Source organism: Rhinopithecus roxellana, chromosome 3 (assembly GCF_007565055.1).
Source record: "Rhinopithecus roxellana isolate Shanxi Qingling chromosome 3, ASM756505v1, whole genome shotgun sequence".
NCBI lineage: Eukaryota > Metazoa > Chordata > Mammalia > Primates > Cercopithecidae > Rhinopithecus > Rhinopithecus roxellana.
The window spans coordinates 62824427-62852198 of NC_044551.1; the positions used below are offsets into that span (position 1 = coordinate 62824427).

Sequence of the window (27772 nt, forward strand, 5' to 3'; positions counted from 1 at the left end):
ATTATTTTAATAAAATTCCTCCTTGAACCTCTGGAAATTTGATACCCTGTGGGTTGTTGCACATAGACTTCATTGTTTCTCTCCAGTAACAAGTATTTTCATTGTATGTAAAAGAACTATCTGTTGAATAGCAGATATGATTTTGCCCAGACTAATGTTTTATGTGATACTTAACCAGAGGCAAATTCCTCGTTTCTTTTCCTCTCCCCTTCAGTTTTCTGAACTGAAATGCCTTAGAAAGCCTATTTAAAATAAATTATTTGGAGGTGGTTTAACCACTGGTATTTTGCCTTTCTTTCTGTTCTCCCCTCACCTGCCCAAGTTCACGTCGCGGAATTCAATACCACGTTCTCATTCTTTCCTTAATTGATGGCAACAGGCAGATGTAGCCTGTTACTCTCCTTTCTGTTTGAATTAGTTTCACTCTGATAATGTGGCTATCGCTGTGGAATTGTGTCATCCTGCATCGAAACTGTTCACAGTGGAGTAGATTAGGGAGTTTTCTTCCTTTTGGTCATAAGAAATTAATATCAAAACAATTTCTACTTTTTTTTTTTTTTTTTTTTTTGAGACGGAGTCTCGCTCTGTCGTCCAGGCTGGAGTGCAGTGGCCAGATCTCAGCCCACTGCAAGCTCCGCCTCCCGGGTTTACGCCATTCTCCTGCCTCAGCCTCCCGTGTAGCTGGGACTACAGGCGCCCGCCACCTCGCCCGGCTAGTTTTTTGTATTTTTTTTTTAGTAGAGACGGGGTTTCACCGTGTTAGCCAGGATGGTCTCGGATCTCCTGACCTCGTGATCCGCCCGTCTCGGCCTCCCAAAGTGCTGGGATTACAGGCTTGAGCCACTGCGCCTGGCCAATTTCTACTTAAAATAATGGACAAGAATCTATAATTAACTACTTGGATTAAAGGAGAATTAAAATTTGGGTTTTATTGATTACAAAGAGCCGAGACAGGTTACTCCCCGAATAGCTAATAATGGTTGATTGGGGGAAAAAGAAAAACTCAAGTCTGTAATCCCAGTACTTGCGAGGCCAAGGAGGATCACTTGAGCCCAGGAGTTTAAGACCATCTGGGGCAACGTGGCAAGACCCTGCGTATCTACAAAAAATTAAAAAAATTAGCTGGACGTGGGCACAGGTGCCTGTAGTCCCAGCTACTTGGGAAGCTGAGGTGGGAGGATTGCTGGAGCCTGGGAGGTCAAGGCTGCAGTGAGCCATGATCTCGCCACTGCCCTCCAGCCTGGGTGACAGAATGAGACCCTGTCTCAAAAAAGCAAAACAAAAATTGACTACAGTAACAATTAGCTATTCAATATTAGTTTAATCCCTCCCTACAGATTGCGGTCGGTCTAGAATTTTATTATGTTGCTAAATCTTACTGCCTGCCTTCTTGGATTTTTAGCATCTTCAGGATTATAACACGCCTCCTGCCCCCCCACCTCTCAGAGCAGAGGGTAGTCAAAAGCTGTGCCTTCAGTGTTTAAAACAGGTTTTAGGCTGGGCGCGGTGGCTCAAACCTGTAATCCCAGCACTTTGGGAGGCCGAGACGGGCGGATCACGAGGTCAGGAGATCGAGACCATCCTGGCTAACACGGTGAAACCCCGTCTCTACTAAAAAATACAAAAAACTAGCCGGGCGAGGTGGCGGGCGCCTGTAGTCCCAGCTACTCGGGAGGCTGAGGCAGGAGAATGGCGTGAACCCGGAAGGCGGAGCTTGCGGTGAGCCGAGATCTGGCCACTGCACTCCAGCCTGGGTGACAGAGCGAGACTCCGTCTCAAAAAAAAAAAAAAAAAAAAAAAGGTTTTAGCCCTTTTGTATAATCTGTGAGAAAACTTAGAGTTATAATTCCCTGTCCCTGTTGGCTGAAAACAGTGGTTTCTCTGCCCTTCTTAGGGCTTTTTAGTGTTGTTGCTTTTTTCTCTTCCTTTTTCTGGATATCTTGTTCCTTGTAAAATAAACAGCTCATGTTTGCACACTGCTTGGTTTATAACCTGGTCTTTTATAGTCACTCAGATGGATACCAGTTTGTATTTGAAATGTTTTAAGATTTGTTTAATTAAACTTTGCAGGTCTTTGTTTTGTTCTGCCCTCAAATTTCAGATCTGATTTTTTAAGTTAAATATTATGTTTGTTTAAGTATGGATGATTTGGAAAACACAGTGAAGTGCAGCCATTCCTTGGTATACTCGGGGTTGGTTCCAGGACCCCCATGCATATTCAACTCCTGTAGTTGGTGGAACCCACATGTATGAAAAATTGGCCCTCTGGATACCCGGGTTTTGCATCCCGCCAATACTGTTTTCCATCTGTGTTTAGTTGAAAAAAATCCACATATATGTGGACCCATGCAGTTCCAACCTGGTTGTTCAAGGGACGACTGTATGAAGTAATTTTTTGTTTGTTTGTTTTGAGACAAAGTCTCACTCTGTTGCCAGGCTGGAGTGCAATGGCACGATCTCAGCTCACTGCAACCTCCCGCTCCCAGGTTCAAGTAGTTCTCCTGCCTCAGCCTCCCAAGTAGCTGGGATTACAGGTGCCTGCCACCATGCTCAGCTAATTTTTGTATGTTTAGTAGAGATAGGGTTTCGTCATGTTGGCCAGGCTGGTCTCAAACTTCTGACCTCAGGTGATCCTCCTGCCTCGGCCTCCCAAAGTGCTAGGATTATAGGCATGAGCCACCATGCCTGGCCTATATAAAGAAAATTATGGGCCGGGCGCGGTGGCTCAAGCCTGTAATCCCAGCACTTTGGGAGGCCGAGACGGGCGGATCACGAGGTCAGGAGATCGAGACCATCCTGGCTAACACGGTGAAACCCCGTCTCTACTAAAAAATACAAAAACTAGCTGGGCGAGGTGGCGGGCGTCTGTAGTCCCAGCTACTCGGGAGGCTGAGGCTGGAGAATGGCGTAAACCCGGGAGGCGGAGCTTGCAGTGAGCTGAGATCTGGCCACTGCACTCCAGCCCGGGCAACAGAGCGAGACTCCGTCTCAAAAAAAAAAAAAAAAAAAAAAAAAAAATTATGTCAACTTCAGTTAGCACTTGGGGTACTTTTTTTTTTTTTTTTTGGGGAGAGAAGGAGTCTTGCTCTGTTGCCAGGCTGGAGTGCAATGGCACTATCTCAGCTCACTGCAACCTCCGCCTCCTGGGTTAAAGCGATTCTCCTGCCTCAGCCTCCCAAGTAGCTGGGATTACAGGCACCTGCCACCATGCCTGGCTAATTTTTGTATTTTTAGTGGAGACGGAGTTTCACCATCTTGGCCAGGCTGGCCTCAAACTCCTGAGCACGTGATCCATGCGCCTCCACCTCCCAAAGTGCTGGGATTACGGGCATGAGCCACCATGCCTGACCCAGGGTACTTTCTTTAATCATCTTTTTCCTTTCCTACTTCTTACTCTAAATCAGAAATATGGTCATACTCCCTTAAATTTTTTTTTTAAATTTTGTTAATATTTATTTAGAGACAGGGTGTAGCTCTGTCACCTGTGTTGGAGTGCAGTGGTGCAGTCATAGCTCACTGCAGCCTCAAACTGGTTAATATTTGTAAAATACTTAGTATAATACCTTGTATATGGTAAATAATGTAATGTTGTTATTTTTAATAATTTGGTGGTCTTTTTGCTTTTTGTTTTGAGATGGAGTCTTGCTCTGTCGCCCAGGCTGGAGTGCAGTGGCGCAGTCTCAGCTCACTACAACCTCCACCTCCTGGGTTCAAGTGATTCTCCTGCCTCAGACTCCTGAGTAGCTGGGATTACAGGTGCACACCACCGTGTCTAGATAATTTTTGTACTTTTTTTTTTTGAGACGAAGTCTCGCTCTGTCGTCCAGGCTGGAGTGCAGTGGCCAGATCTCAGCCCACTGCAAGCTCCGCCTGCCGGGTTCACGCCATTCTCCTGCCTCAGCCTCCCGAGTAGCTGGGACTACAGGCGCCCGCCACCTCGCCCGGCTAATTTTTTGTGTTTTTAGTAGAGACAGGGTTTCACCATGTTAGCCAGGATAGTCTCGATCTCCTGACCTTGTGATCTGCCCGCCTCGGCCTCCCAAAGTGCTGGGATTACAGGCTTGAGCCACCGCGCCTGGCCTGTACTTTTAGTAGAGATGGGGTTTCACCACGTTGGTTGAACTCCTGACCTCAGGTGATCCACCTGCCTTGGCCTCCCGAAGTGCTGGGATTACAGGCATGAGCCACTGTGCCCAGCCAATTTTGTGTTATTTTAAAACCAAAAATAGGATCATAATGTACACATTATGTGCAGTTTGCTTTTTTAAAAACTTTGTTTTGTGAACATCTTTCCAAGTCTGTCAGCACACAGACCTAATTGCTCTTAGCAGCTGGGTGGTATTTCATAGCATGAGTACACGATGATTCATTCTCCTATTTATGGATGTTTTAATTGTGTTCGGTTTACTATTATAGATAATGCTACAGTGAACAGTCTCTCACATGTCTTTATGCACTCTTGCTAGTGCTTGTGTAAGATAAATTTCCAGAGCTAGTCATCAAGTGTGCTAACTTAACTAGGTTAGCTGGGCATGGTGGCTCGACTGTAGTCCCAGCTATTCAGGAGGATGAGACAGGAGGATCTCTTGAGCTCAAGAGTTTGAGGCTTCAGTGAGCTATGGTTGTGTCACTGTACTCCAGCTCAGGCAATATTGCTCCGCAAGACCCTATCTCTTGAAAAAAAGCATTTTACAAGGGATTACCAAGTTGAATTGTTTTTAAAAGCTCTGCAAGTTCTACTAACCCTAATGGTATATGAAATTGCTCAGTTCCCAACATTTTTTTTCTGCTCTGGTTATTATCTGTCATTCATTTTTGTTAATCCAGTAAGTAAAAATAAAGTTTCATTTTCAAAATTTGGTGATTAAGCATATGCTTATTTCCTGTTCTTCATCACTTGATGTCTTCAGAGCATAGCTTAGTTTTCTGTGATTGTTCGTTCTTTCCTGACAGGAGTTTTTTATATTATGGATATCAATATTTTGTCTTATTGATGATAATTTCTCACACATTATTGTGGTCTTTCACCTTTGTCTACAGCGTTTTTTTGTTTGTTTTAAGAGAGGGTCTCACTATGTTGTCAGGCTGGTTTTGAACTCCTGGCCTCAAGTGATCCTTGTGCCTTGGCCTCCCAAAGTGTTGGGATTGCAGGCATTTGCCACCGTGCCCAGACTTCTTATTTTTTTAAATGTACCTATATTTTCTGTCTGTTTCTTTATGGCTTCTACATATCTTTGTTCCTAGAAAGTTTTATACCCCCTTCAAGGTTTAAATAATACCCTCCTATAGTTTCTTTGGTATCTTAAAGTTTTGTTTTTTTACCCCATGTGTACTAAATGTGTGTAGAGGGTTGAGTTAAACATATGTCAGTCCTTGGTACATTTTCTTTTTCTTTTTCTTTTATTTTTTTTCATTTATTATTATTATTTTTATTTTATTTATTACTATTATTATTATTTTTTTATTATACTTTAAATTCTAGGGTACATGTGCATAACGTGCAGGTTTGTTACATATGTATATTTGTGCCATGTTGGTGTGCTGCACCCATCAACTCGTCAGCACCCATCAATTCATCATTTATATCATGTATAACTCCCCAATGCAATCTCTCCCCCCTCCCCCCTCCCCATGATAGGCCCCAGTGTGTGATGTTCCCCTTCCCGAGTCCAAGTGATCTCATTGTTCAGTTCCCACCTATGAGTGAGAACATGCGGTGTTTGGTTTTCTCTTCTTGTGATAGTTTGCTAAGAATGATGGTTTCCAGCTGCATCCATGTCCCTACAAAGGACACAAACTCATCCTTTTTTATGGTTGCATAGTATTCCATGGTGTATATGTGCCACATTTTCTTAATCCAGTCTGTCACTGATGGACATTTGGGTTGATTCCAAGTCTTTGCTATTGTGAATAGTGCTGCAATAAACATACGTGTGCATGTGTCTTTGTAGTAGAATAATTTATAATCCTTTGGGTATATACCCAGTAGTGGGATAGCTGGGTCATATGGTACATCTAGTTCTAGATCCTTGAGGAATTGCCATACTGTTTTCCATAATGGTTGAACTAGTTTACAATCCCACCAACAGTGTAAAAGTGTTCCTATTTCTCCACATCCTCTCCAACAACTGTTGTTTCCTGATTTTTTAATGATTGCCATTCTAACTGGTGTGAGATGGTATCTCATTGTGGTTTTGATTTGCATTTCTCTGATGGCGAGTGATGATGAGCATTTTTTCATGTGTCTGTTGGCTGTATGAATGTCTTCTTTTGAGAAATGTCTGTTCATATCCTTTGCCCACTTTTTGATGGGGTTGTTTGATTTTTTCTTGTATATTTGTTTGAGTTCTTTGTAGATTCTGGATATTAGCCCTTTGTCAGATGAGTAGATTGCAAAAATTTTCTCCCATTCTGTAGGTTGCCTGTTCACTCTGATGGTAATTTCTTTTGCTGTGCAGAAGCTCTTTAGTTTAATTAGATCCCATTTGTCAATTTTGGCTTTTGCTGCCGTTGCTTTTGGTGTTTTAGACATGAAGTCCTTGCCCATGCCTATGTCCTGAATGGTACTACCTAGATTTTCTTCTAGGGTTTTTATGGTATTAGGTCTAACATTTAAGTCTCTAATCCATCTTGAATTAATCTTCGTATAAGGAGTAAGGAAAGGATCCAGTTTCAGCTTTCTACTTATGGCTAGCCAATTTTCCCAGCACCATTTATTAAATAGGGAATCCTTTCCCCATTTCTTGTTTGTCTCAGGTTTGTCAAAGATCAGATGGCTGTAGATGTGTGGTATTATTTCTGAGGACTCTGTTCTGTTCCATTGGTCTATATCTCTGTTTTGGTACCAGTACCATGCTGTTTTGGTTACTGTAGCCTTGTAGTATAGTTTGAAGTCAGGTAGCGTGTCGCCTCCAGCTTTGTCCTTTTGACTTAGGATTGTCTTGGCAATGCGGGCTCTTTTTTGGTTCCATATGAACTTTAAAGCAGTTTTTTCCAATTCTGTGAAGAAACTCATTGGTAGCTTGATGGGGATGGCATTGAATCTATAAATTACCTTGGGCAGTATGGCCATTTTCACGATATTGATTCTTCCTATCCATGAGCATGGTATGTTCTTCCATTTGTTTGTGTCCTCTTTGATTTCACTGAGCAGTGGTTTGTAGTTCTCCTTGAAGAGGTCCTTTACATCCCTTGTAAGTTGGATTCCTAGGTATTTTATTCTCTTTGAAGCAATTGTGAATGGAAGTTCATTCCTGATTTGGCTCTCTGCTTGTCTGTTACTGGTGTATAAGAATGCTTGTGATTTTTGCACATTAATTTTGTATCCTGAGACTTTGCTGAAGTTGCTTATCAGCTTAAGAAGATTTGGGGTGAGACGATGGGGTTTTCTAAATATACAATCATGTCATCTGCAAACAGGGACAATTTGACTTCTTCTTTTCCTAACTGAATACCCTTGATTTCTTTCTCTTGCCTGATTGCCCTAGCCAGAACTTCCAACACTATGTTGAATAGGAGTGGTGAGAGAGGGCATCCCTGTCTTGTACCAGTTTTCAAAGGGAATTTTTCCAGTTTTTGCCCATTCAGTATGATATTAGCTGTGGGTTTGTCATAAATAGCTCTTATTATTTTGAGGTACGTTCCATCAATACCGAATTTATTGAGAGTTTTTAGCATGAAGCACTGTTGAATTTTGTCAAAGGCCTTTTCTGCATCTATTGAGATAATCATGTGGTTCTTGACTTTGGTTCTGTTTATATGCTGGATTATGTTTATTGATTTGCGAATGTTGAACCAGCCTTGCATCCCAGGGATGAAGCCCACTTGATCATGGTGGATAAGCTTTTTGATGTGCTGCTGAATCCGGTTTGCCAGTATTTTATTGAGGATTTTTGCATCGATGTTCATCAGGGATATTGGTCTAAAATTCTCTTTTTTTGTTGTGTCTCTGCCAGGCTTTGGTATCAGGATGATGTTGGCCTCATAAAATGAGTTAGGGAGGATTCCCTCTTTTTCTATTGATTGGAATAGTTTCAGAAGGAATGGTACCAGCTCCTCCTTGTACCTCTGGTAGAATTCAGCTGTGAATCCATCTGGTCGTGGACTTTTTTTGGTGGGTAGGCTATTAATTGTTGCCTCAATTTCAGAGCCTGCTATTGGTCTATTCAGGGATTCAACTTCTTCCTGGTTTAGTCTTGGGGGAGTGTAAGTGTCCAGGAAATTATCCATTTCTTCTAGATTTTCTAGTTGATTTGCGTAGAGGTGTTTATAGTATTCTCTGATGGTAGTTTGTATTTCTGTGGGGTCAGTGGTGATATCCCCTTTATCATTTTTTATTGCGTCTATTTGATTCCTCTCTCTTTTCTTCTTTATTAGACTTGCTAGCGGTCTGTCCATTTTGTTGATCTTTTCAAAAAACCAACTCCTGGATTCATTGATTTTTTGGAGGGTTTTTTGTGTCTCTATCTCCTTCAGTTCTGCTCTGATCTTAGTTATTTCTTGCCTTCTGCTAGCTTTTGAATGTGTTTGCTCTTGCCTCTCTAGTTCTTTTAATTGTGATGTTAGAGTGTCAATTTTAGATCTTTCCAGCTTTCTCTTGTGGGCATTTAGTGCTATAAATTTCCCTCTACACACTGCTTTAAATGTGTCCCAGAGATTCTGGTATGTTGTATCTTTGTTCTCATTGGTTTCAAAGAACATCTTTATTTCTGCCTTCATTTCATTATGTACCCAGTAGTCATTCAGGAGCAGGTTGTTCAGTTTCCATGTAGTTGAGCGGTTTTGATTGAGTTTCTTAGTCCTGAGTTCTAGTTTGATTGCACTGTGGTCTGAGAGACAGTTGGTTATAATTTCTGTTCTTTTACATTTGCTGAGGAGTGCTTTACTTCCAATTATGTGGTCAATTTTGGAATAAGTGCGATGTGGTGCTGAGAAGAATGTATATTCTGTTGATTTGGGGTGGAGAGTTCTATAGATGTCTATTAGGTCCACTTGGTGCAGAGATGAGTTCAATTCCTGGATATCCTTGTTAACTTTCTGTCTCGTTGTTCTGTCTAATGTTGACAGTGGAGTGTTGAAGTCTCCCATTATTATTGTATGGGAGTCTAAGTCTCTTTGTAAGTCTCTAAGGACTTGCTTTATGAATCTGGGTGCTCCTGTACTGGGTGCATATATATTTAGGATAGTTAGCTCTTCCTGTTGAATTGATCCCTTTACCATTATGTAATGGCCTTCTTTGTCTCTTTTGATCTTTGATGGTTTAAAGTCTGTTTTATCAGAGACTAGGATTGCAACGCCTGCTTTTTTTTTGTTCTCCATTTGCTTGGTAGATCTTCCTCCATCCCTTTATTTTGAGCCTATGTATGTCTCTGCATGTGAGATGGGTCTCCTGAATACAGCAGACTGATGGGTCTTGACTCTTTATCCAGTTTGCCAGTCTGTGTCTTTTAATTGGAGCATTTAGTCCATTTACATTTAAGGTTAATATTGTTATGTGTGAACTTGATCCTGCCATTATGATATTAACTGGTTATTTTGCTCATTAGTTGATGCAGTTTCTTCCTAGCCTCGATGGTCTTTACATTTTGGCATGTTTTTGCAATGGCTGGTACCAGTTGTTCTTTCCATGTTTAGGGCTTCCTTCAGGGTCTCTTGTAAGGCAGGCCTGGTGGTGACAAAATCTCTAAGCATTTGCTTATCTGTAAAGGATTTTATTTCTCCTTCACTTATGAAACTTAGTTTGGCTGGATATGAAATTCTGGGTTTAAAATTCTTTTCTTTAAGAACGTTGAATATTGGCCCCCACTCTCTTCTGGCTTGTAGAGTTTCTGCCGAGAGATCTGCTGTTAGTCTGATGGGCTTCCCTTTGTGGGTAACCCGACCTTTCTCTCTGGCTGCCCTTAAGATTTTTTCCTTCATTTCAACTTTGGTGAATCTGGCAATTATGTGTCTTGGAGTTGCTCTTCTGGAGGAGTATCTTTGTGGCGTTCTCTTTATTTCCTGAATTTGAATGTTGGCCTGCCCTACTAGGTTGGGGAAGTTCTCCTGGATGATATCCTGAAGAGTGTTTTCCAACTTGGATCCATTTTCCCCCTCACTTTCAGGTACCCCAATCAGACGTAGATTTGGTCTTTTTACATAATCCCATACTTCTTGCAGGCTTTGTTCATTTCTTTTTCTTCTTTTTTCTTTTGGTTTCTCTTCTCGCTTCATTTCATTCATTTGATCCTCAATCGCTGATACTCTTTCTTCCAGTTGATCGAGTCGGTTACTGAAGCTTGTGGATTTGTCACGTATTTCTTGTGTCATGGTTTTCATCTCTGTCATTTCGTTTATGACCTTCTCTGCATTAATTAGTCTAGCTGTCAATTCTTCCACTCTTTTTTCAAGATTTTTAGTTTCTTTGCGCTGGGTACGTAATTCCTCCTTTAGCTCTGAGAAGTTTGATGGACTGAAGCCTTCTTCTCTCATCTCGTCAAAGTCATTCTCTGACCAGCTTCCATCCGTTGCTGGCGATGGGCTGCGCTCCTTTGCAGGGGGAGATGCGCTCTTATTTTTTGAATTTCCAGCTTTTCTGCCCTGCTTTTTCCCCATCTTTGTGGTTTTATCTGTCTCTGGTCTTTGATGATGGTGACGTACTGATGGGGTTTTCGTATAGGTGTCCTTCCTGTTTGATAGTTTTCCTTCTGACAGTCAGGACCCTCAGCTATAGGTCTGTTGGAGATTGCTTGAGGTCCACTCCAGACCCTGTTTGCCTGGGTATCAGCAGCAGAGGTTGCAGAAGATAGAATATTGCTGAACAGCGAGTGTACCTGTCTGATTCTTACTTTGGAAGCTTCCTCTCAGGGGTGTACTCCACCCTGTGAGGTGTGGGGTGTCAGACTGCTGCCCCTAGTGGGGGATGTCTCCCAGTTAGGCTACTCAGGGGTCAGTGACCCACTTGAGCAGGCAGTCTGTCCGTTCTCAGATCTCAACCTCCGTGTTGGGAGATCCACTGCTCTCTTCAAAGCTGTCAGAGTCGTTCGCGTCTGCTCAGACCTTTGCTGCTTCCCCTGTTGTTTTTTTAGCTGAGCCCTGCCCCCAGAGGTGGAGTCTATTGAGACAGGCAGGTTTCCTTGAGCTGCTGTGAGCTCCACCCAGTTTGAGCTTCCCAGCGGCTTTGTTTACCTACTGAAGCCTCAGCAATGTAGGGCGCCCCTCCCCCAGCCTCGCTGCTGCCTTGCGGTTAGATCCCCGCAGACTGCTGTGTTAACAATGAGGGAGGCTCCGTGGGCGTGGGACCCTCCCAGCCAGGTGAGGGATATTCTTCTGGTGTGCCAGTTTGCTTAAAGCGCGGTATTGGGGTAGGAGTTACCCGATTTTCCAGGTGTTGTGTGTCTCAGTTCCCCTGGCTAGGAAAAGGGATTCCCTTCCCCCTTGCACTTACCAGGTGAGGCGATGCCTCGCCCTGCTTCAGCTCTTGCTGGTCAGGCTGCAGCAGCTGGCCAGCACCGATTGTCCGGCACTCCCTAGTGAGATGACCCCAGTACCTCAGTTGAAAATGCAGAAATCACCGGTCTTCTGTGTCGCTCGCGCTGGGCGTTGGAGACTGGAGCTGTTCCTATTCGGCCATCTTGCTCCGCCCCCGGTACATTTTAACATCCTTGATTGGTGTAATGTTCCTCTCTCATGTTTCTTGTTTTTATTTTTGCCCAATCTAAACCTTTAAGATCACCAGAAGCTTTAGACCACCAGAAACTTGTTTTTTTAAACAGCTTTATTGAGGTACAATTTATATACCATAAATAGTAATCACCCATAAAAATTTACAGTAATTTTTAGCAAACTTAGAAGTGCCGTGCACCCAATCCAGTTTTTGTGTTTTTGTTTCTGTTTTTTTAACATCCAGGATATACAATGGACCACTCCCCTTGTTTTTGAAGATAAACGTTTCATTTTAGAATACTTTCATTAATAGATTTACAGAAAAGTTGCAATTATAGTACGATGGATTTCTGTATACCATGGTATTCAGTTTTCCCTTTTGTTTTTTTTTCTTGAGACAAAGTCTCACTCTGTTGTCCAGGCCGGAGTGCAGTGGTACAACCATAGCTCACTACAGCCTTGACTTCTGGGCTCAAGCAGTCCTCCCACCTCAGCCTCCCAAGTAACTGGGACTATAGGCACATGCCAGTATTCTTGGCTGATCTTTTTTTTTTTTTTTTAAAGTAGAGACAGAGTTCCCTATGTTGCCCAGGCTAGTCTTGAACTCCTGAACTCATGCAGTTCTCCTGGCTTGGCCTCCCAAAGTGGTGGGATTACAGGTGTGAGCCACTACACACAGTGCAGCTAGTTGTCCTTATTGTTAACATCCTACATTAGTATGGTGTATTTGTCACCACTAATGGACCAATATTGATATTTGCTATTAACCAAATGTCATAACTTTATTCAGATTGAGAAGCTTGTTTTTTTATTATAGTATGAGATAAACACTAACTTAATTTTGTTCCCAAATGGTCAACTTGAATAATACTGAAATTGTGTTTTCTGAAATTTTACATTTTTTGGTGAAAATTGAGTCTTTTGATTATTATTCTTCCTTTTTTGAACACATTTTGGCCAGAATAATTGTGTAAAAGGGGGCTATTAAGCCATTTTGTAACAGTATATGATAATATTTTTAGAGAATAGACAAAATTGATGTTGAAGTTAAATTTGGTTTTATATTAACAGAAAAGCATTTTCATCCGCATGCCTGGGGTCACATATGGGTGACAAAGCCAGGATTAGAACCCTAATTGAGCATTTCCATGCCAAATAGATTCTTAGGAAAAACCTTAATGATTACCTTTTTTTTTTTTTTTTTTTTAAATTATTTTTTGAGATGGAGTCTTGCTCTGTTACACAGGCTAGAGTGTAGTGGCGTGATCTTGGCTCACTGCAACCTCCACCTCCTGGATTCAAGCGATTCTCCTTCCTCAGCCTCCCGAGTAGCTGGGATTACAGGCGCCCGCCACCACACCCGGCTAATTTTTGTATTTTTAGTAGAGATGGGGTTTCGCCATGTTGGCCAGGCTGGTCTCAAACTCCTGACCTCAAGTGATCCATCCGCCTCAGCCTCCCAAAGTGCTGGGGTTATAGGTGTAAGCCACGGTGCCCAGCTAATGATTACCTTTTTAAAAACTGGACTTTAAGGCTGAGCACAGTGGCTGACACTTGTAATCCCAGCACTTTGGGAGGCCAAGGTGCGTGGATCACTTGAGGTCAGGAGTTTGACACCAGCCTGGCCAACATGGTGAAACCCCATCTCTACTGAAAATACAAAATTAGCAGGGCCTAGTGGCACACACCTCTAGTCCCAGCTACTCTGGAGGCTGAGGTGGGAAATCCACCTGAACCTGGTAGGTGGAGGTTGCAGTGAGCCGAGATGTGCCACTGCAACCTCTCGGTGACAAAGTGAGACTGGGTGACAAAGTGAGACTGTGTCTCTAAAAACAAAAGCTGGACTTCAGGTGCACAGAAATAGATTAATTCAATTCTTAGCTTATGACATGATCACCTTTAGTCCATGCATAGCATTCCTGGTACATTTATTGTTTCATAATGAACACCTGCAGATCTACCACCCCACCTAATAATTACAATACATTATTAAGTTACATTATACAGTTTTCACTCTCTCATCTACTTGCTTCTACCTGCCCCCAGAGGTAGGCTGTCTAGAATTTGGAGTTTATTATAATTTGCTTTTTAAGAAGTTTTTACCTATGTGTATGTATAACTTAGCAATACATAATTTTGTTTTGGGTGTTTTTTAACTTTGTAGAAGGTGTACCTGCATGTAGTGTCTTGGCATTTGCCTTTTTACTGAGAGTTAGGTTATAGATTAATGCATGTTGATGGAGCTGAAGTCCATCTGATGTCGCCATTGTCTGGTCCTCTATTTTATAACATTTCTTAGCAGTTTATCCAGTTTCCTTTTAATGGGGTTTTGGATTATTAAAACCATTACAAATGCCATGAACGTTTTTATTTTTTATTTATTTTTTTTGAGATAGTGTCTCGCTCTGTTGCCTGGGCTGGAGTGTAGTGGCATGATCTTGGCTTACTGTAACCTCCGCCTCCCAGGTTCGAGCAATTCTCCCACTTCAGCCTCCAAAGTAGCTGGGATTACAGGCGTATGCCACCACAGCTGGCTAATTTTTGTATTTTCAGTAGGGACAGGGTTTTGCCATGTTGGCCAGGCTGGTCTCAAAGTCCTGACCTTAAGTGATCCACCTGCCTTGGCCTCCCAAAGTGCTGGAATTACAGGCGTGAGCGACCCTGCCTGGTCCTATGAACATTTTAAAATCACCTATACTTGTGAAAATTTCTCTTGGCTATGTACCTAAGAGTGGAGCTTCTGGGATGTAGCATTTGTGGGTGTACATTTCTTTCTTTCTTTTTTTTTTTTTGAGACAGGGTCTCACTCTGTCACCCAGACTGGAGTGCAGTGGTGCGATCTCTGCTCACTGCAAGCTCCGCCTCCCGGGTTCACGCCATTCTTCTGCCTCAGCCTCCTGAGTAGCTGGGACTACAGGTGCCCACCACCATGCCTGCCTAATTTTTTGTATTTTTAGTAGAGATGGAGTTTCACCATGTTAGCCAGGATAGTCTCGGTCTCCTGACCTCGTGATCCGCCCGCCTCGGCCTCCCGAAGTGCTGGGATTACAGGCGTGAGCCACCGTGCCCGGCCTGTGAGTGTACATTTCTATAAAACAATGCCAAGTTATTTTTCATATATAATCTAAACAAGCAACTCTTGGTGGTGGTAGACTTTATAATATTTTCCAGTCAAAAGTGTAAAAGTGTATCACTGTTGTCTTGGTTTATATTTCTTCTGAACATGTCATGTTTATTGGCCTAATGTGTTTTCTCTTCTACTTTTTACCTTTTGGCAATTGCTGAGGTGGCAAAACTCAACCAGTTTCTCTGATACTCTTGATTTTTATAAGCATTTTGATGGGGTGAAGGTCAACTTTTTATGAGGCATAGTCCTGAGGAAGTATAGTCTATTGCCTGATCATTAGTGTCCTTTTCACAAATGACTAACCCTTTATAGATATGACAAGCCAAAGTGCCTTCTCGCCTTTATTTAGGGAAAGATGTGTTCCTTCCCTTTTCCACTGTGTTGTTGGCATGATAGAGGTCCTTCTCAGGGTTGAGAATCAATTAATGTTTCTACTGTGATATAAGTAGGTACCCTCAGCTGTTGTCATGCCGAGTGAACCTTCTCACTGTTGCTCTAGGTTATTTTATGATACCTGGGCCAGAAAACCAGGCACTGTCAGGTTTGTGCATCATTGCAGGCAAACGAGACCCATAACTTGTATGTCTTTACAAGATACAGTGATCTGCAACATCGAAGAGAATTGTGTCTACCTCAGTGGTTCTCAAACTTTTGCAGGCAACAGAGTCACCCGGAGGGCTCATTGAAACAGCCCACTCACTCCCACCCTGGAGTTTATGATGCGCACACTATGTCTGGGTGGGGCGTAGGTCGGTAATATTAATGTAGCTGGTCTGGGGACCATATTTTGAGAACCGCTATTTTATAGATTCAAGCTGCAACCATTAAACTGTAAGCAAGTTATCATTACATCATGGCATACTTGGAAAATGGTAACTTAGTACAAGATACTGGAGTAAACTGAGGGGGATCTGGAACTGCAGATGATTGGTTCACAGGCTGGACTACCAAAGACATCGTGGCACACCTGTTGAAAAACTCTGGCATGAGGTACAGGTATATTTGACAGTCTGAAATTCACAGGGATTTTCATTTAAGTAAGGGGCCTTGAATGAGATCATTGATAAGCCTCATTGAGTACAAGGTTTTTCTACCTCATCCTCTTCCAGAGCTCTAATAACTTGTTGACTCTCAGGGAATTTCAGAATTTACCTTTGCTGGTGTCAACCTAAAGATGACACAATTATAAATTTAGAAAAAATCTAGGCCGGGTGCGGTGGCTCAAGCCTGTAATCCCAGCACTTTGGGAGGCCGAGACGGGCGGATCACGAGGTCAGGAGATCGCGACCATCCTGGCTAACACGGTGAAACCCCGTCTCTACTAAAAAATACAAAAAACTAGCTGGGCGAGGTGGCAGGCGCCTGTAGTCCCAGCTACTCGGGAGGCTGAGGCAGGAGAATGGCATAAACCCGGGAGGCGGAGCTTGCAGTGAGCTGAGATCTGGCCACTGCACTCCAGCCTGGGCAAAAAAAAAAAAAGAATCTCCAGCTGTGAAAGGGAAGAAGAAAGTAGAAAGGAGACTGTTTATTATAAAGGGTCACAACATGCAAGGTGGCCATCCTTGGCAGTCTTGGAAGCGTGGCTTCTGGCAGACACTGAAAGGCACTTAGAATGAGATGGAGTTGGGACAAGAGCTTAATGCTGAACAGGTTGACCATACGTTCCTATTCAATAGGTTATAGGAGGAGCTATGAATATCCATGAATGGGGTCCTCATGCTTGCGTAATGAACAAACATTCATGTTACATGCATCCCACGTTCACTTTGGGGTGGAGACTTAACATTTAGATGTATTACAATTAGACCCTGTACATCAAAAGATGAAGCAGGGGCCGGGCACGGTGGCTCCCACCTGTAATCCCAGCACTTTGGGAGGCCGAGGCAGGTGGATCACCTGAGGTCAGGAGTTCAAGACCAGCTGGCCAACATGGTGAAACTCCTTCTCTTTAAAAATATAAAAATTAGCTGGGTGTGGTGGTGGGCGCCTGTAATCCCAGTTACTTGGGAGGCTGAGGCAGGAGAATTGCTTGAACCCAGGAGACGGTGGTTGCAGTGAGCCAACACAGTGCCACTGCACTCCATCCTGGGCAACAAAGTGAGACTTTGTCTCAAAAAAAAAAAAGGTGAAACAGGAACACAAGGCGCTCACATGCAGCCTCTGCAAGCTGGCCAGAACCACTCTGATCAGGAGGAAGTTACTGAAATCAGTTTCTTGTCCAGTCAAAGCTGTATGGCTTGTGGAACAGGGGTCAGTCAGTATCTGTTGGTGGATGAGCTGTGGTTGTTTTCTTTTTGTATTTTTTTGTAAGTTTTTATTTTTAATTTTTGTGGGTACATAGTAGGCTTATGCAATTGCTTTAATCTTGCTTATCTTGAGGCCAGTGCTTGTTTGGCTGCTGGAGAAAAAGAGCAACCTTATTATGGTAGTTAGAACATAGTGTATGGTTAGGACAAATATAGGGGTGTGGGATTTAACCCTTGTCTGGCATGGCCTTAGGTCTTGTTTATAACTTGGTGTTTTATTGCCACAAAGAGTCTGTTTCTATCAGTCTTGATGATCTCTATGTTAACATGAATGCTGGTCAGTTGTGCCTGAACCACAAAAAGGAGGGAGTAAATGAGTTGTGTCTGATCTCCCATTCTCTCATGGCCAGGAACTCAGTTAAGATTTCTCTGAAGTACTCTTGGCCAAAAGGGGGTCTCTCGGTTGGGGGCTTAGGATTTTATTTATAGTTCTCATTGGTCTATATTATTAGTATTTTTGGACAGCGTGTAGTTGGGTAGGGGCAATTTGTTTCCTAAATCCTGAGTGCCACCTGAGCAAGGTAAAATAACCAGACATGTTCAGACCTGGTCCACGATCTCTTTATTTGTGGGATTAGTACATGTGGGACCGTCTGCCTTCAAGTGACCAAAGGTGGAGAAAAGTCTAAGAGAACTTTCCAGTCAGTTTTGAAGCTTTTATTGGGGGGAGTATCTGAGGGTGTAAAATATCAGAAAACAGGAAAAACGAGTTAGACCACTTACTGTTGAGAACCTGTAGTACAAGGGCATAGGGCCGAGGAGGGTGGAATGGGCAGGTTGTAAACATGGAGATGATCCTTGAGATTAAGATGCTCCTCCCTCTGATGCCTGTGGTATTTCTCCACTTTAATCACCAAGCTGGGAAAAACCTACTCTTTCCTTTTTGAGAGAGGTGTTCCTAAACGCTGACCTAAACAAAAGCACATGGTGACTGAAACATGCTCATAATAATTTTGCATCAATAGCTGCTCTTACAAAGTTAAACTAATAGGCAAATAAAATTCTTCAAAATAGTGAGGAGTTTAAGACCATGAGAATGGTCTCCTTTGTTACAAAGACCAGTCAAAATACCGAGTACTCAAGATGGGTACTTCAAGCCGTGTTTGAATTCTTGAGGTGGCAGTTTGTTATGCCAGAAAGAGCTGGGCTTTGGAGCTAGGTGGACCAGCGTTCAAATCTCCCCTCTGCTACTTTACCTTCTCTGTGACTTTGAGCAAGTTAATTTAACCATAGAAGCTCAATTTTCTCATCTGAAAATAGAGATAATTGTATCTCCCTGGGTGGTGGTGAGAATAAACAGTCAGGTTTGCCTGGCACAGGCTGGATACTCAGCAGGTGAACTTCCCTTTCCTTCTTAGTGGTAGATGGCTTTTGCACATCGCTAGGCCACATGGATGCAGGTCTAGTCTGACTCTCTCCCATATGTGAACTAGGGATGAAATTAAGGTGAGGGGAAAAATTAGGATTAGCTATAATTGCATATAATTTGCATATATTTTGCTTTTAGTAACTCTAAATGAAATATGAAATTGATTTAAGTGGGGATAAGTGTTTTCCCCAATCTTTGTTTTGGAGGAGAGAAGATTTTCTTTCAGAGTGACCTAGAACATTCCTTCTTGCCCTTTTTGTTCCTTCTCTGACTTCAGGGAGTCAGGGTGGGGAAGTGGGACCAACATGATGGTGTAGACCCATCTTACTCTCAGGTGAGGAAGAATCACGGTACGTATTTGGAGAAGAGCACCTGAGCTGCCCTAAAGGAGAGCTGCCCTCTTTGTTTTCCTTTTGGCATCCCACAGGGGTTTAGGATGTTTTCATTAACTCTCCAAGGAGTGTTGGGTGTTATTTGTCACAAAGAATTTTTTCACAAGTGACATAATCAGAACATTTCTAATGAGTACAATTAAACTGTGAATAAAAATTTATCCTCATAATTACCTCTTGTGAAGATCTATAAAAATGTTATTTTGGCCAAGCGCGGTGGCTCACTCCTGTAATCCCAGCACTTTGGGAGGCTGAGGCGGGTGGATCACCTGAGGTCGGGAGTTTAAGACCAGCCTGACCAACATGGAGAAACCCCGTCTCTACTAAAAATACAAAATTAGCCAGGCTTGGTGGCGCATGCCTGTAATCCCAGCTACTTGGGAGGCTGAGGCAAGAGAATCGCTTGAACCCAGGAAGTGGAGGTTGCAATGAGCGGAGATCGTGCCATTGCACTCCAGCCTGGGCAAAAAGAGCGAAACTCTGTCTCAAAAAAAAAAAAAAAAGTGATATTTCATTTTGCTATTTTGGAAATACTGAAGTTCTTTCTTGATTGGAATAAGAATCTTAATAAAACTTCCGGCCGGGCGCGGTGGCTCAAGCCTGTAATCCCACCCAGCACTTTGGGAGGCCGAGACGGGCAGATCACGAGGTCAGGAGATCGAGACCATCCTGGCTAACACTGTGAAACCCCGTCTCTACTAAAAAAAAAAATACAAAAAACTAGCCGGGCGAGGTGGCGGGCGCCTGTAGTCCCAGCTACTCGGGAGGCTGAGGCAGGAGAATGGCATGAACCTGGGAGGCGGAGCTTGCAGTGAGCTGAGGTCCGGCCACTGCACTCCAGCCCCGGCGACAGAGCGAGACTCCGTCTCAAAAAAAAAAATAAAAAAATAAAAAAATAAAACTTCCCTGCTTATCCCCTAAATTAATAATTCGTACTCCTTAAGCATGTTTAGTGTGAGCGCTTGTCCTTTTTGAATGTAATTTCAAGAGTAAGTCTGAGTTACCTTTTTTTTTTTTTGAGATGGAATCTGTCACCCAGGCTGGAGTGCAGTGGTGTGATCTCAGCACACTGCTCCTCCACCTCCTGGGTGCAAAGCGATTCTCCTGCCTCAGCCTTCAAGTAGCTGGGATTACAGGCATGCGCCACCATGCCTGGCTAATATTTGTATTTTTAGTAGAGATGGGGTTTCACCATGTTGGCCAGACTGGTCTCGAACTTCCGACTTCAGGTGATCGCTCCTGCCTCAGCCTCCCAAAGTACTGGGATTACAGGTATCAGCTACCATGCCCGGCCTAGAGAAATCTTTAATTTGTGTTTTCATCCTACTTTCTTCTGTCCCTAATTTCTTAGAGATATCCTCAAGTTACTTAAGGGAAAATTGTTACAAAGACATTTTACTGTTTAGAATTATGCCTAGCTGGTTTTCTCAAGTTCTCATTCTTTAAAAGCGAGGTGTAGTGGTGTGAGCCTGTAGTCCCAGCTACTCAGGAGGCCGGGGTAGGAGGATTGCATGAGTCCAGGAGTTCAAGTCCAGCCTGGGCAACATAGCAAGGCCTCATCTCTTAAGAAAAAAAAACTTACTGAAAATTAAAATCTTTTTTTTTTCTTTTTTAAGAGAACTTTAACTACATCATTGAGTTTTATGAGCTGACTGGGGATCCTATCGGTAATAACAGTGAAATTCAGAAGTCCTTTCTCTCATAATAGGAAATACAAGTTGGGGACTCCTTGTAGAAATGAGCACCTGTTCACTTTGTATTGCCCCCTCCAACCCCCTTCTACTTTCCTACTGTCCTTCAAAAGCCACAGATACTGGGTTTATACTTACTTTGCATTGATACCATTAAGTGGGTTAGAGGAAAAAATAGTTTAGCCTTTTTCAGAAAAATTGAAGCGTAAAGAGGGAAAAAATGATCTTTTCAAATATATTTTGTTTTTCAAATATATTTTGCCATTGCCTCTAGACTCTTGGAGTGGCATCATAGCTGGCTCAGAATTAAAAAAAATATACATGTGGAATGTTTCATGAATTTGGGTGCCATCCTTGCCCAGGAGCCATGCTAACCTTTCCTGTATTGTTCAGCTTTATATACGTGCTGCCGAAGGGAGCACTGCTTTGGAATTTATTATGCACGTGTATAGAAAAGGTTTAATCAAAGATCTGTGCTGGAGGGTGGAATCAGTGGTCAAGCTAGTCCAGTTCTGCTGACGCTAAGAGAGAAAGGTCAGCTCAGCGTGCCTCATTGATAAGATACCTCGGTATACATGTAGGAATATAACAGTTATCAATGAGGTAACCTTTATGCAGCAACTTGGGGCTCCCGATTTGTGCCAGACACTGTGTGGTACTTTGGAGACTCGAAGAGGAAAGCAGGAGACTGCCAACCCTTCCTTTTTTTTTTTTTTTTTTTTTTTGAGACAGAGTCTCGCTCTGTCACCCAGGCTGAGTGCAGTGGTCGGATCTCAGCTCACTTCCATTTTCTATGTCTAGGTTCTTGGGAAAGTTGTCTAACTCCCTGAGCCACAGCTTCCTCATTTCTGAAAAAGAAATGATATTTGTCTGTAGAGCCATGCCTACTAAATGATCTGTCACTTCAATATTTGGCTCATTGTAAGCAGTCAGATAGTGGTGGCTTAAGCCCAGTCCACTGCCTACTGAAATGAGATAGGTGAGCAAGCCATTGTTCGGCAGTGTGTAAGTGATTTGGTGGGAGGTTTGTATGCACAGGTGTAGGGAAATAGCACAGGTTGGTGCCTCATCCAGGAGGGGCTTGTATGAGGAGGAGGTGGTGGCACGTGAGCCAAGAATTGAAGCCCAATTAAGGAATAGCTGGCAAAAGGGGAAGGGCATTCTAGCCAGTAAGAAATCTCTGAAAAGATACCCAGACTCTGCTAAAGCTCACGCTGTGAGGAGGGGGTGGGACCTAGAGAAGTATAAAATGGGTTTTTAAGCAAAGGAAGCATTTTTAAATTCTGATGAGGTATTGGATTAAGAATAGGCTTTGATTTGATGAAGCATTTGTCTGTGAAGCTTGGCAACTTCTGCTGTAAACTTTTGTTGTAAGGAATTCTGTGGGAACCAAGAGTGCTCCCCTCCCGTCCCCCCTGTGGTGGGATCTGAGCACACTCCGTGGTAACCCACCCACTGGTTTCGCAGTTGCTGCCAAATTCCACTTTCAGAGGGAAATGATTCTATTCCTTTCTGACTCTGAATGTTAAACAATCAAGAATACCCCTATGTACTTTGAGGGGTAGGTAAATATCTTTCTGCATGCAGTACTGCCTGGATAAGTCAGGAGAGTGCATCTTGTGTTTTAATGCTACTAAGAATGGGAAAGTTAAGATGTAAGGAATGTGTATTGCAGGAAGATACACTGTATTGAAGCTGAACTTAATTGTAAGGCTTTATAATAGCAAAATCATCCAAATAAAGGTCTTCTGCCACCTCTAAATTCTTGTAAAAATTAATTTGATCAGATCCAGTGGCCTTAATTCCAAAATCCAGCATCTTTTGAATTTTTACTGTGTTTAAAGGCACTGTGGTAAATGTGATACCTTGTCACCTCATTTAATCGTCAAAATAACTTTATGTACTAGTTTTCTTCTTCTTCTTCTTCTTCTTTTTTTTCCACATGAAAACTGAGGCTTTATAGAATTTGTGGTTGGCAGATCTGGGGTGAGCCCAGATAATCTGATGCCATTGGTTGTTTGTGTATGTATTTGAGACAGGGTCTCATTCTGTCACCCAGGTTGGAGTGCAGTGGCACAATCAGAGCTCACTGCAGCCTCCGTCTCTCAGGCTCAAGAGGTCTTCCCATCTCAGCCTCCCGAGTAACTGACACTATGGGCACGTGTACCAAACCTGGCTAAAATGCCATTGATCCTATTGCAAAGCTAAAGCGGTTCTACCCTTTTGAATAGCAGCTCTTTTTCCCAGAAATGATTTGTAGATTTAGTTTTTTTCCACCCTTTATTTCTATTCCTTTGCCTTAAAACAACTAAATGATTCATCTAGGGTTAGCACTTGTTTGAGGTCTTTGATTTTTTTTTTTCCAATTTTTTTTTCTCAATTACAGAGTGATATGTAATTAAAGACTATTAGGTGAAATGTCAAGAGTGTTGGAGCTGTAACATAAAACATAAAATCTTAACAGTGGCCGGGCGGAGTGGCTCACGCCTGTAATCCTAGCACTTTGGGAGGCCAAGGTGGGTGGATCATTTGAGGTCAGGAGTTGGAGACCAGCTTGGCCAACATGGTTAGGCCCTGACTCTACTAAAAATACAAAAATTAGCCAGGCATGTTGGCGGGCGCCTGTAATCCCAGCTACTCAGAAGGCTGAAGCAGGAGAATCTCTTGAACCCGGGAGGTGGAGGTTGCAGTGAGCCGAGATCGCACCACTGCACTCCAGCCTGGGTGACAGGGTGAGACTCCGTCTCTCTCTCTCTTTCTCTCTTTCTCTCTCTCTCTCTCTCTCTCTCTCTCTCTCTCTCTCTCTCTCTCTCTCTGTCTCTCTCTCTCTCTCTCTCTCTCTATGTAAAACAGTGTTGGGAGTCTAATTGGCTGTGCTTTTTATGTTTAAATTTTTTATCCCAAAGGTTCTGTGGTAAGCCTTCCATGTTAACGTTGACCTAAGGGAAGAACCTGAGGCAAAATTAATATAGAGAGTTTATTTGGGCCAAAGTTGAGAACAGCTGCCTGGGACATGCTTCCAAGCTGCCCTGGGGAGTGTTCCATTCAGGCTTTTTTATAAGCAAGTTTTTAAAGGCAAAAGAGGGGCACAAGGAGTGGGCAGAAACAAAGTTATTCATCAGGAATTCTCATTGGTTTACAGAAATAACGTTGTTACATGTTGAGCTATAGCAGGGTTATGGTGCCCAGTGTGTAGCATTGTTAGGTTATGCAGTTTCTAGAGATAACTACATAGCTCAAGGGGGAAGTAGGACTTGATTGCTGTTTCATTTTAATGCCTCTCCGGGCCTGATAAGTTTTAAAAAAGGGCTTACATTCCTCAGATAAGAAGAACTTGTATATGTATTTAACATTAAGGCATAATTTCTTTCTTTCTTTTTTTTGAGACGGTCTCACTGTCGGCCAGGCCGGAGTGCAGTGGCACAATCTCTGCTCACTGCAACCTCTGCCTCTCCAGTTCAAGCGATTCTCCTGCCTCCGCCTCCTGAGTAGCTGGGACTACAGGCGCATGCCACCACGCCCGGCTAATTTTTGTGCCTGTGTGTGTGTGTATTTTTAGTAGAAACAGGGTTTCGCCATGTTAGCCAGGATGGTCTCGATCGCCTGACCTCGTGATCCACCTGCCTCGGCCTTCCAAAGTGCTGGGATTACAGGCGTGAGCCACTGCACCCAGCCTATTAAGGCGTAATTTCTAATGCATGTTACTTCTGTAGGATGAATTCACTTACACATCACAATGAAATAAGGAAAGTGAAAAGGGAAGGCACTGATGTGGTGTGATATATTGTGTAGGCTATTAGTAATAGAGCCATTGAGAACCTACATTAAGGGAGAATAAACAAATCTCTTATTAAAAGAGCAGAAGTCAGCTTGAACTGCTTAATTTCTTCTGTGGTTTTAACATTCCACGTTGAGAGATGAATGGATTAATAACCACCAGTGGCCGGGCGCGGTGGCTCAAGCCTGTAATCCCAGCACTTTGGGAGGCCGAGACGGGTGGATCGCGAGGTCAGGAGATCGAGACCATCCTGGCTAACACGGCGAAACCCCGTCTCTACTAAAAAATACAAAAAACTAGCCGGGCGAGTTGGCGGGTGCCTGTAGTCCCAGCTACTTGGGAGACTGAGGCAGGAGAATGGCGTAAACCCGGGAGGCGGAGCTTGCAGTGAGCTAAGATCCGGCCACTGCACTCCAGCCTGGGCGACAGAGCGAGACTCCGTCTCAAAAAAAAAAAAAAAAAAAAAAAAAAAAAAAGAACCACCAGTGTACTTTGTTCTAGATTAGTGCTTTTCCAAGTGTGGTGCACAGACAGCAACATAGCATTACCTGAGAGCTTGTTAGAAATGAAAATTCTCCTAACCTGGACCTAGCTTACGTTAAATGAGAATGGTCTTTTTAATGTGGGTGTGAGATAATAAGACCGACCAGTCTTCCTAATATGGAGGTGGGAAATTGCCATGGATAATATTAAACCTAATCACATTAGGATGAGAACGAGGTGATCAGATTTTTCTTCTTGGTAATATACTTGTTTCAACTAGCAGTAGCACTATTTATATGTCTATTAAAAAGTGGATTTGACTATTAACCTGTAATGATTGCCTTTTTTTTTTTTTTTTTTGAGGCGGAGTCTCGCTCTGTCACCCAGGCTGGAGTACTGTGGCCGGATCTCAGCTTACTGCAAGCTCTGCCTCCTGGGTTCACGCCATTCTCATACCTCAGCCTCCCGAGTAGCTGGGAGTACAGGCGCCCACCACCACGCCCGGCTAGTTTTTTGTATTTTTTAGTAGAGACGGGGTTTCACCGTGTTAGCCAGGATGGTCTCGATCTCCTGACCTCGTGATCCGCCCGTCTCGGCCTCCCAAAGTGCTGGGATTACAGGCTTGAGCCACCGCGCCTGGCCATGATTGCCTTTTTATTATTAGCGTTAATAGCATTAATGGGCCACATAAATACTAGATAATGCATATAAGATAATTTTCTTCAGTGTATGCCCCCTTTTCGTTACAAGATAAATAATAACTATCTCTTGGGGTTTTTTAAGGTTAAAAATGTGTCTGCAGACACACAGGACGTGCCTCCACCCCCATCTGACTATGCGGAAAGAGTTGACAGTCCCATGGCATACTCTTCCAATGGCAAAGTGAATGACAAGCGGTTTTATCCAGAGTCTTCCTATAAATCCACGCCGTAAGTAGTGTCTCTCTTAGTTTGATAGACTGAGTATAAAAATGAGTATTTGCACATAATTGGTTTTTGTACCTTTCTGCTTAAAAAAGTATCCAGCAGTGCACACAAAAGCTGGATCTGGATCTTGGTATTACAAGAATCTTTGCTTTGTTGGTAGAGAGGCCTACGGCTACTTGGAAGACCAGGACGAGGAGGGTGGGGTTCTCTTTCCCTTCTAAGTTGAAAATGCTTCTTTTCACTTGCTTGTTTAATTGAAAGGCTGGGTTGGGTTCTTTCACTCTAGGAATGTGGTTCTGCTATTTCTGGTTTTGAAGTTTAGGTGAGGGTGAGAGGAAGTGACTAAGCAGAGGTCAGTGCTGTGCTCAGCCTCTCCTTTTGCCTGAAATTGTTGGATCTCATAAACAGAAGGAGGACACTGCACATTAATCAACCCTGTCCACATACATTTCTGTTAAACTGGAAGACTTCATTTGAATCCAGGAATTGTGGTATTTCATTTGCTGTGCTAGGTCCTCAGTATTGCTGGGAGATATGAAACTTTAGTGAACGTCTGGCCTAGGGTAGGTGCCATATGATTATTGAAATGATATCTCTGTGGTGGAAACACTTACCCTAAAGCCCAATTCTAATTCCACCTAATGACTAGTGAGAGGAGAATATTGGAGGTAATTGGTATGGACGGGGATGTAATTTTTGCCTAAGGATGATAAAATCGGTATTTTTACATATATAGTCATGCATTGTTTAACGATGGGAATACAGAGAAGCGTGTCTTTAGGCAATTTCATCCTTGAGTGAACATCACAGTGTACTTAACACAAACCTAGATGGATAGCCTGCTTATGTGGCATAGCTTCTTGCTCCTACGCTACAAATGCAGACAGCATGTTAATATACCGAATACTCTAGGCAGAGGTAATACAGTGATATTTGTATATCTAAACACAAAAAAGTTACAGTAAATATAAAAGATAAAAAATGGTAGATCTTGGCTGGGTGCGGTGGCTCACGCCTATAATCCCAGCACTTTGGGAAGCCGAGACAGGCGGATCACCTGAGGTCGGGAGTTCAAGACCAGCCCGACTAACACGGAGAAACCCCATCTCTACTAAAAATACAAATTAGCCGGGCATGGTGGCGTATGCCTGTAATCCCAGCTACTCAGGAAGGCTGCAGCAGGAGAATCGCTTGAACCTGGGAGGTGGAGGTTGCAGTGAGCTGAGATTGCACCAGTGCACTCCAGCCTGGGTGACAGAGTGAAACTCTGTTTTAAAAAAATTCAAAAAAACAACAACGAAAAACAGAATCACAAAGCCTGGTACAGTGGTGCACACCAGCAGTCCCAGCTAATTGGGAGGCTGAGGTGGGAGGGATCACACTTAAGCCCAGGAGCTCAAATCCAGCCTGGGTAATATAGTGAGACAGGAGAAAAAGAAAAAAAAAAAAAAAAGGCCAAAAAACCCATACCTACATTGTATAGATATAGAGAAATAATTGCCTTATTCTATAAGCTTTGTTTTTTTTTTTTTGTTTTGTTGTTTTGTTTTGTTTTTTTGGTAGAGACATGGTCTCAATCTGTCACCCAGGCTGGGGTGCGGTGCTGTGATCACAGCTCACTGTAGCCTTGACCTCCCAGGCTCAAGCGATCCTCCCACTTTAGTCACCTCAGTAGCTGGGACTATATGTGCTCTACCATGCCCAGCTAATTTTTTTCTATTTTTTTTGTAGAGACAGGGTCTCGCTATGTTGCCCAGGCTGGTCTCGAACTCCTGGGCTCAAGTGATCTGCCTGCCTCGGCTTCCCAAAGTGCTGGGATTACAGGCATGAGCCACCATGCCTTGCCACCAGGCTGTTCTTAGACTGTTGACCTCAAGTGATCCTCCCACTTTGGCCTCCCAAAGTGCTGTTTTCTATTTTTACCACGTAAATTTTATTTTAATTTCTACGCTTTTTTGTTAAAAACTAAGATACAGATTGGGTGCAGTGGCTCATGCCTGTAATCCCACCACTTTGGGAGGCTGCAGTGAGCTGTGATTGCACCACTGCCCTCCAGC

At 43.1% G+C, this 27772-nt stretch overlaps 1 protein-coding gene and 1 non-coding gene across 5 annotated transcripts in view; one reads left to right on the forward strand and one right to left on the reverse strand.

Moving 5' to 3' along the window:
* Window positions 1–27772, forward strand: part of OCLN (occludin) — a 68946-nt gene that overhangs the window by 23878 nt on the left and 17296 nt on the right. For all 4 annotated transcript variants that reach the window (XM_010380237.2, XM_030927345.1, XM_010380236.2 and 1 more), the window contains one exon: window positions 25573–25718. In XM_010380237.2, coding sequence (XP_010378539.2) covers window positions 25573–25718 — 146 coding nt within the window. The remainder of the gene's footprint in view (window positions 1–25572; window positions 25719–27772) is intronic.
* On the reverse strand, window positions 20846–20948 carry LOC115896634. Its single transcript, XR_004056549.1, has one exon. It is a non-coding gene; the product is annotated as a U6 spliceosomal RNA (small nuclear RNA).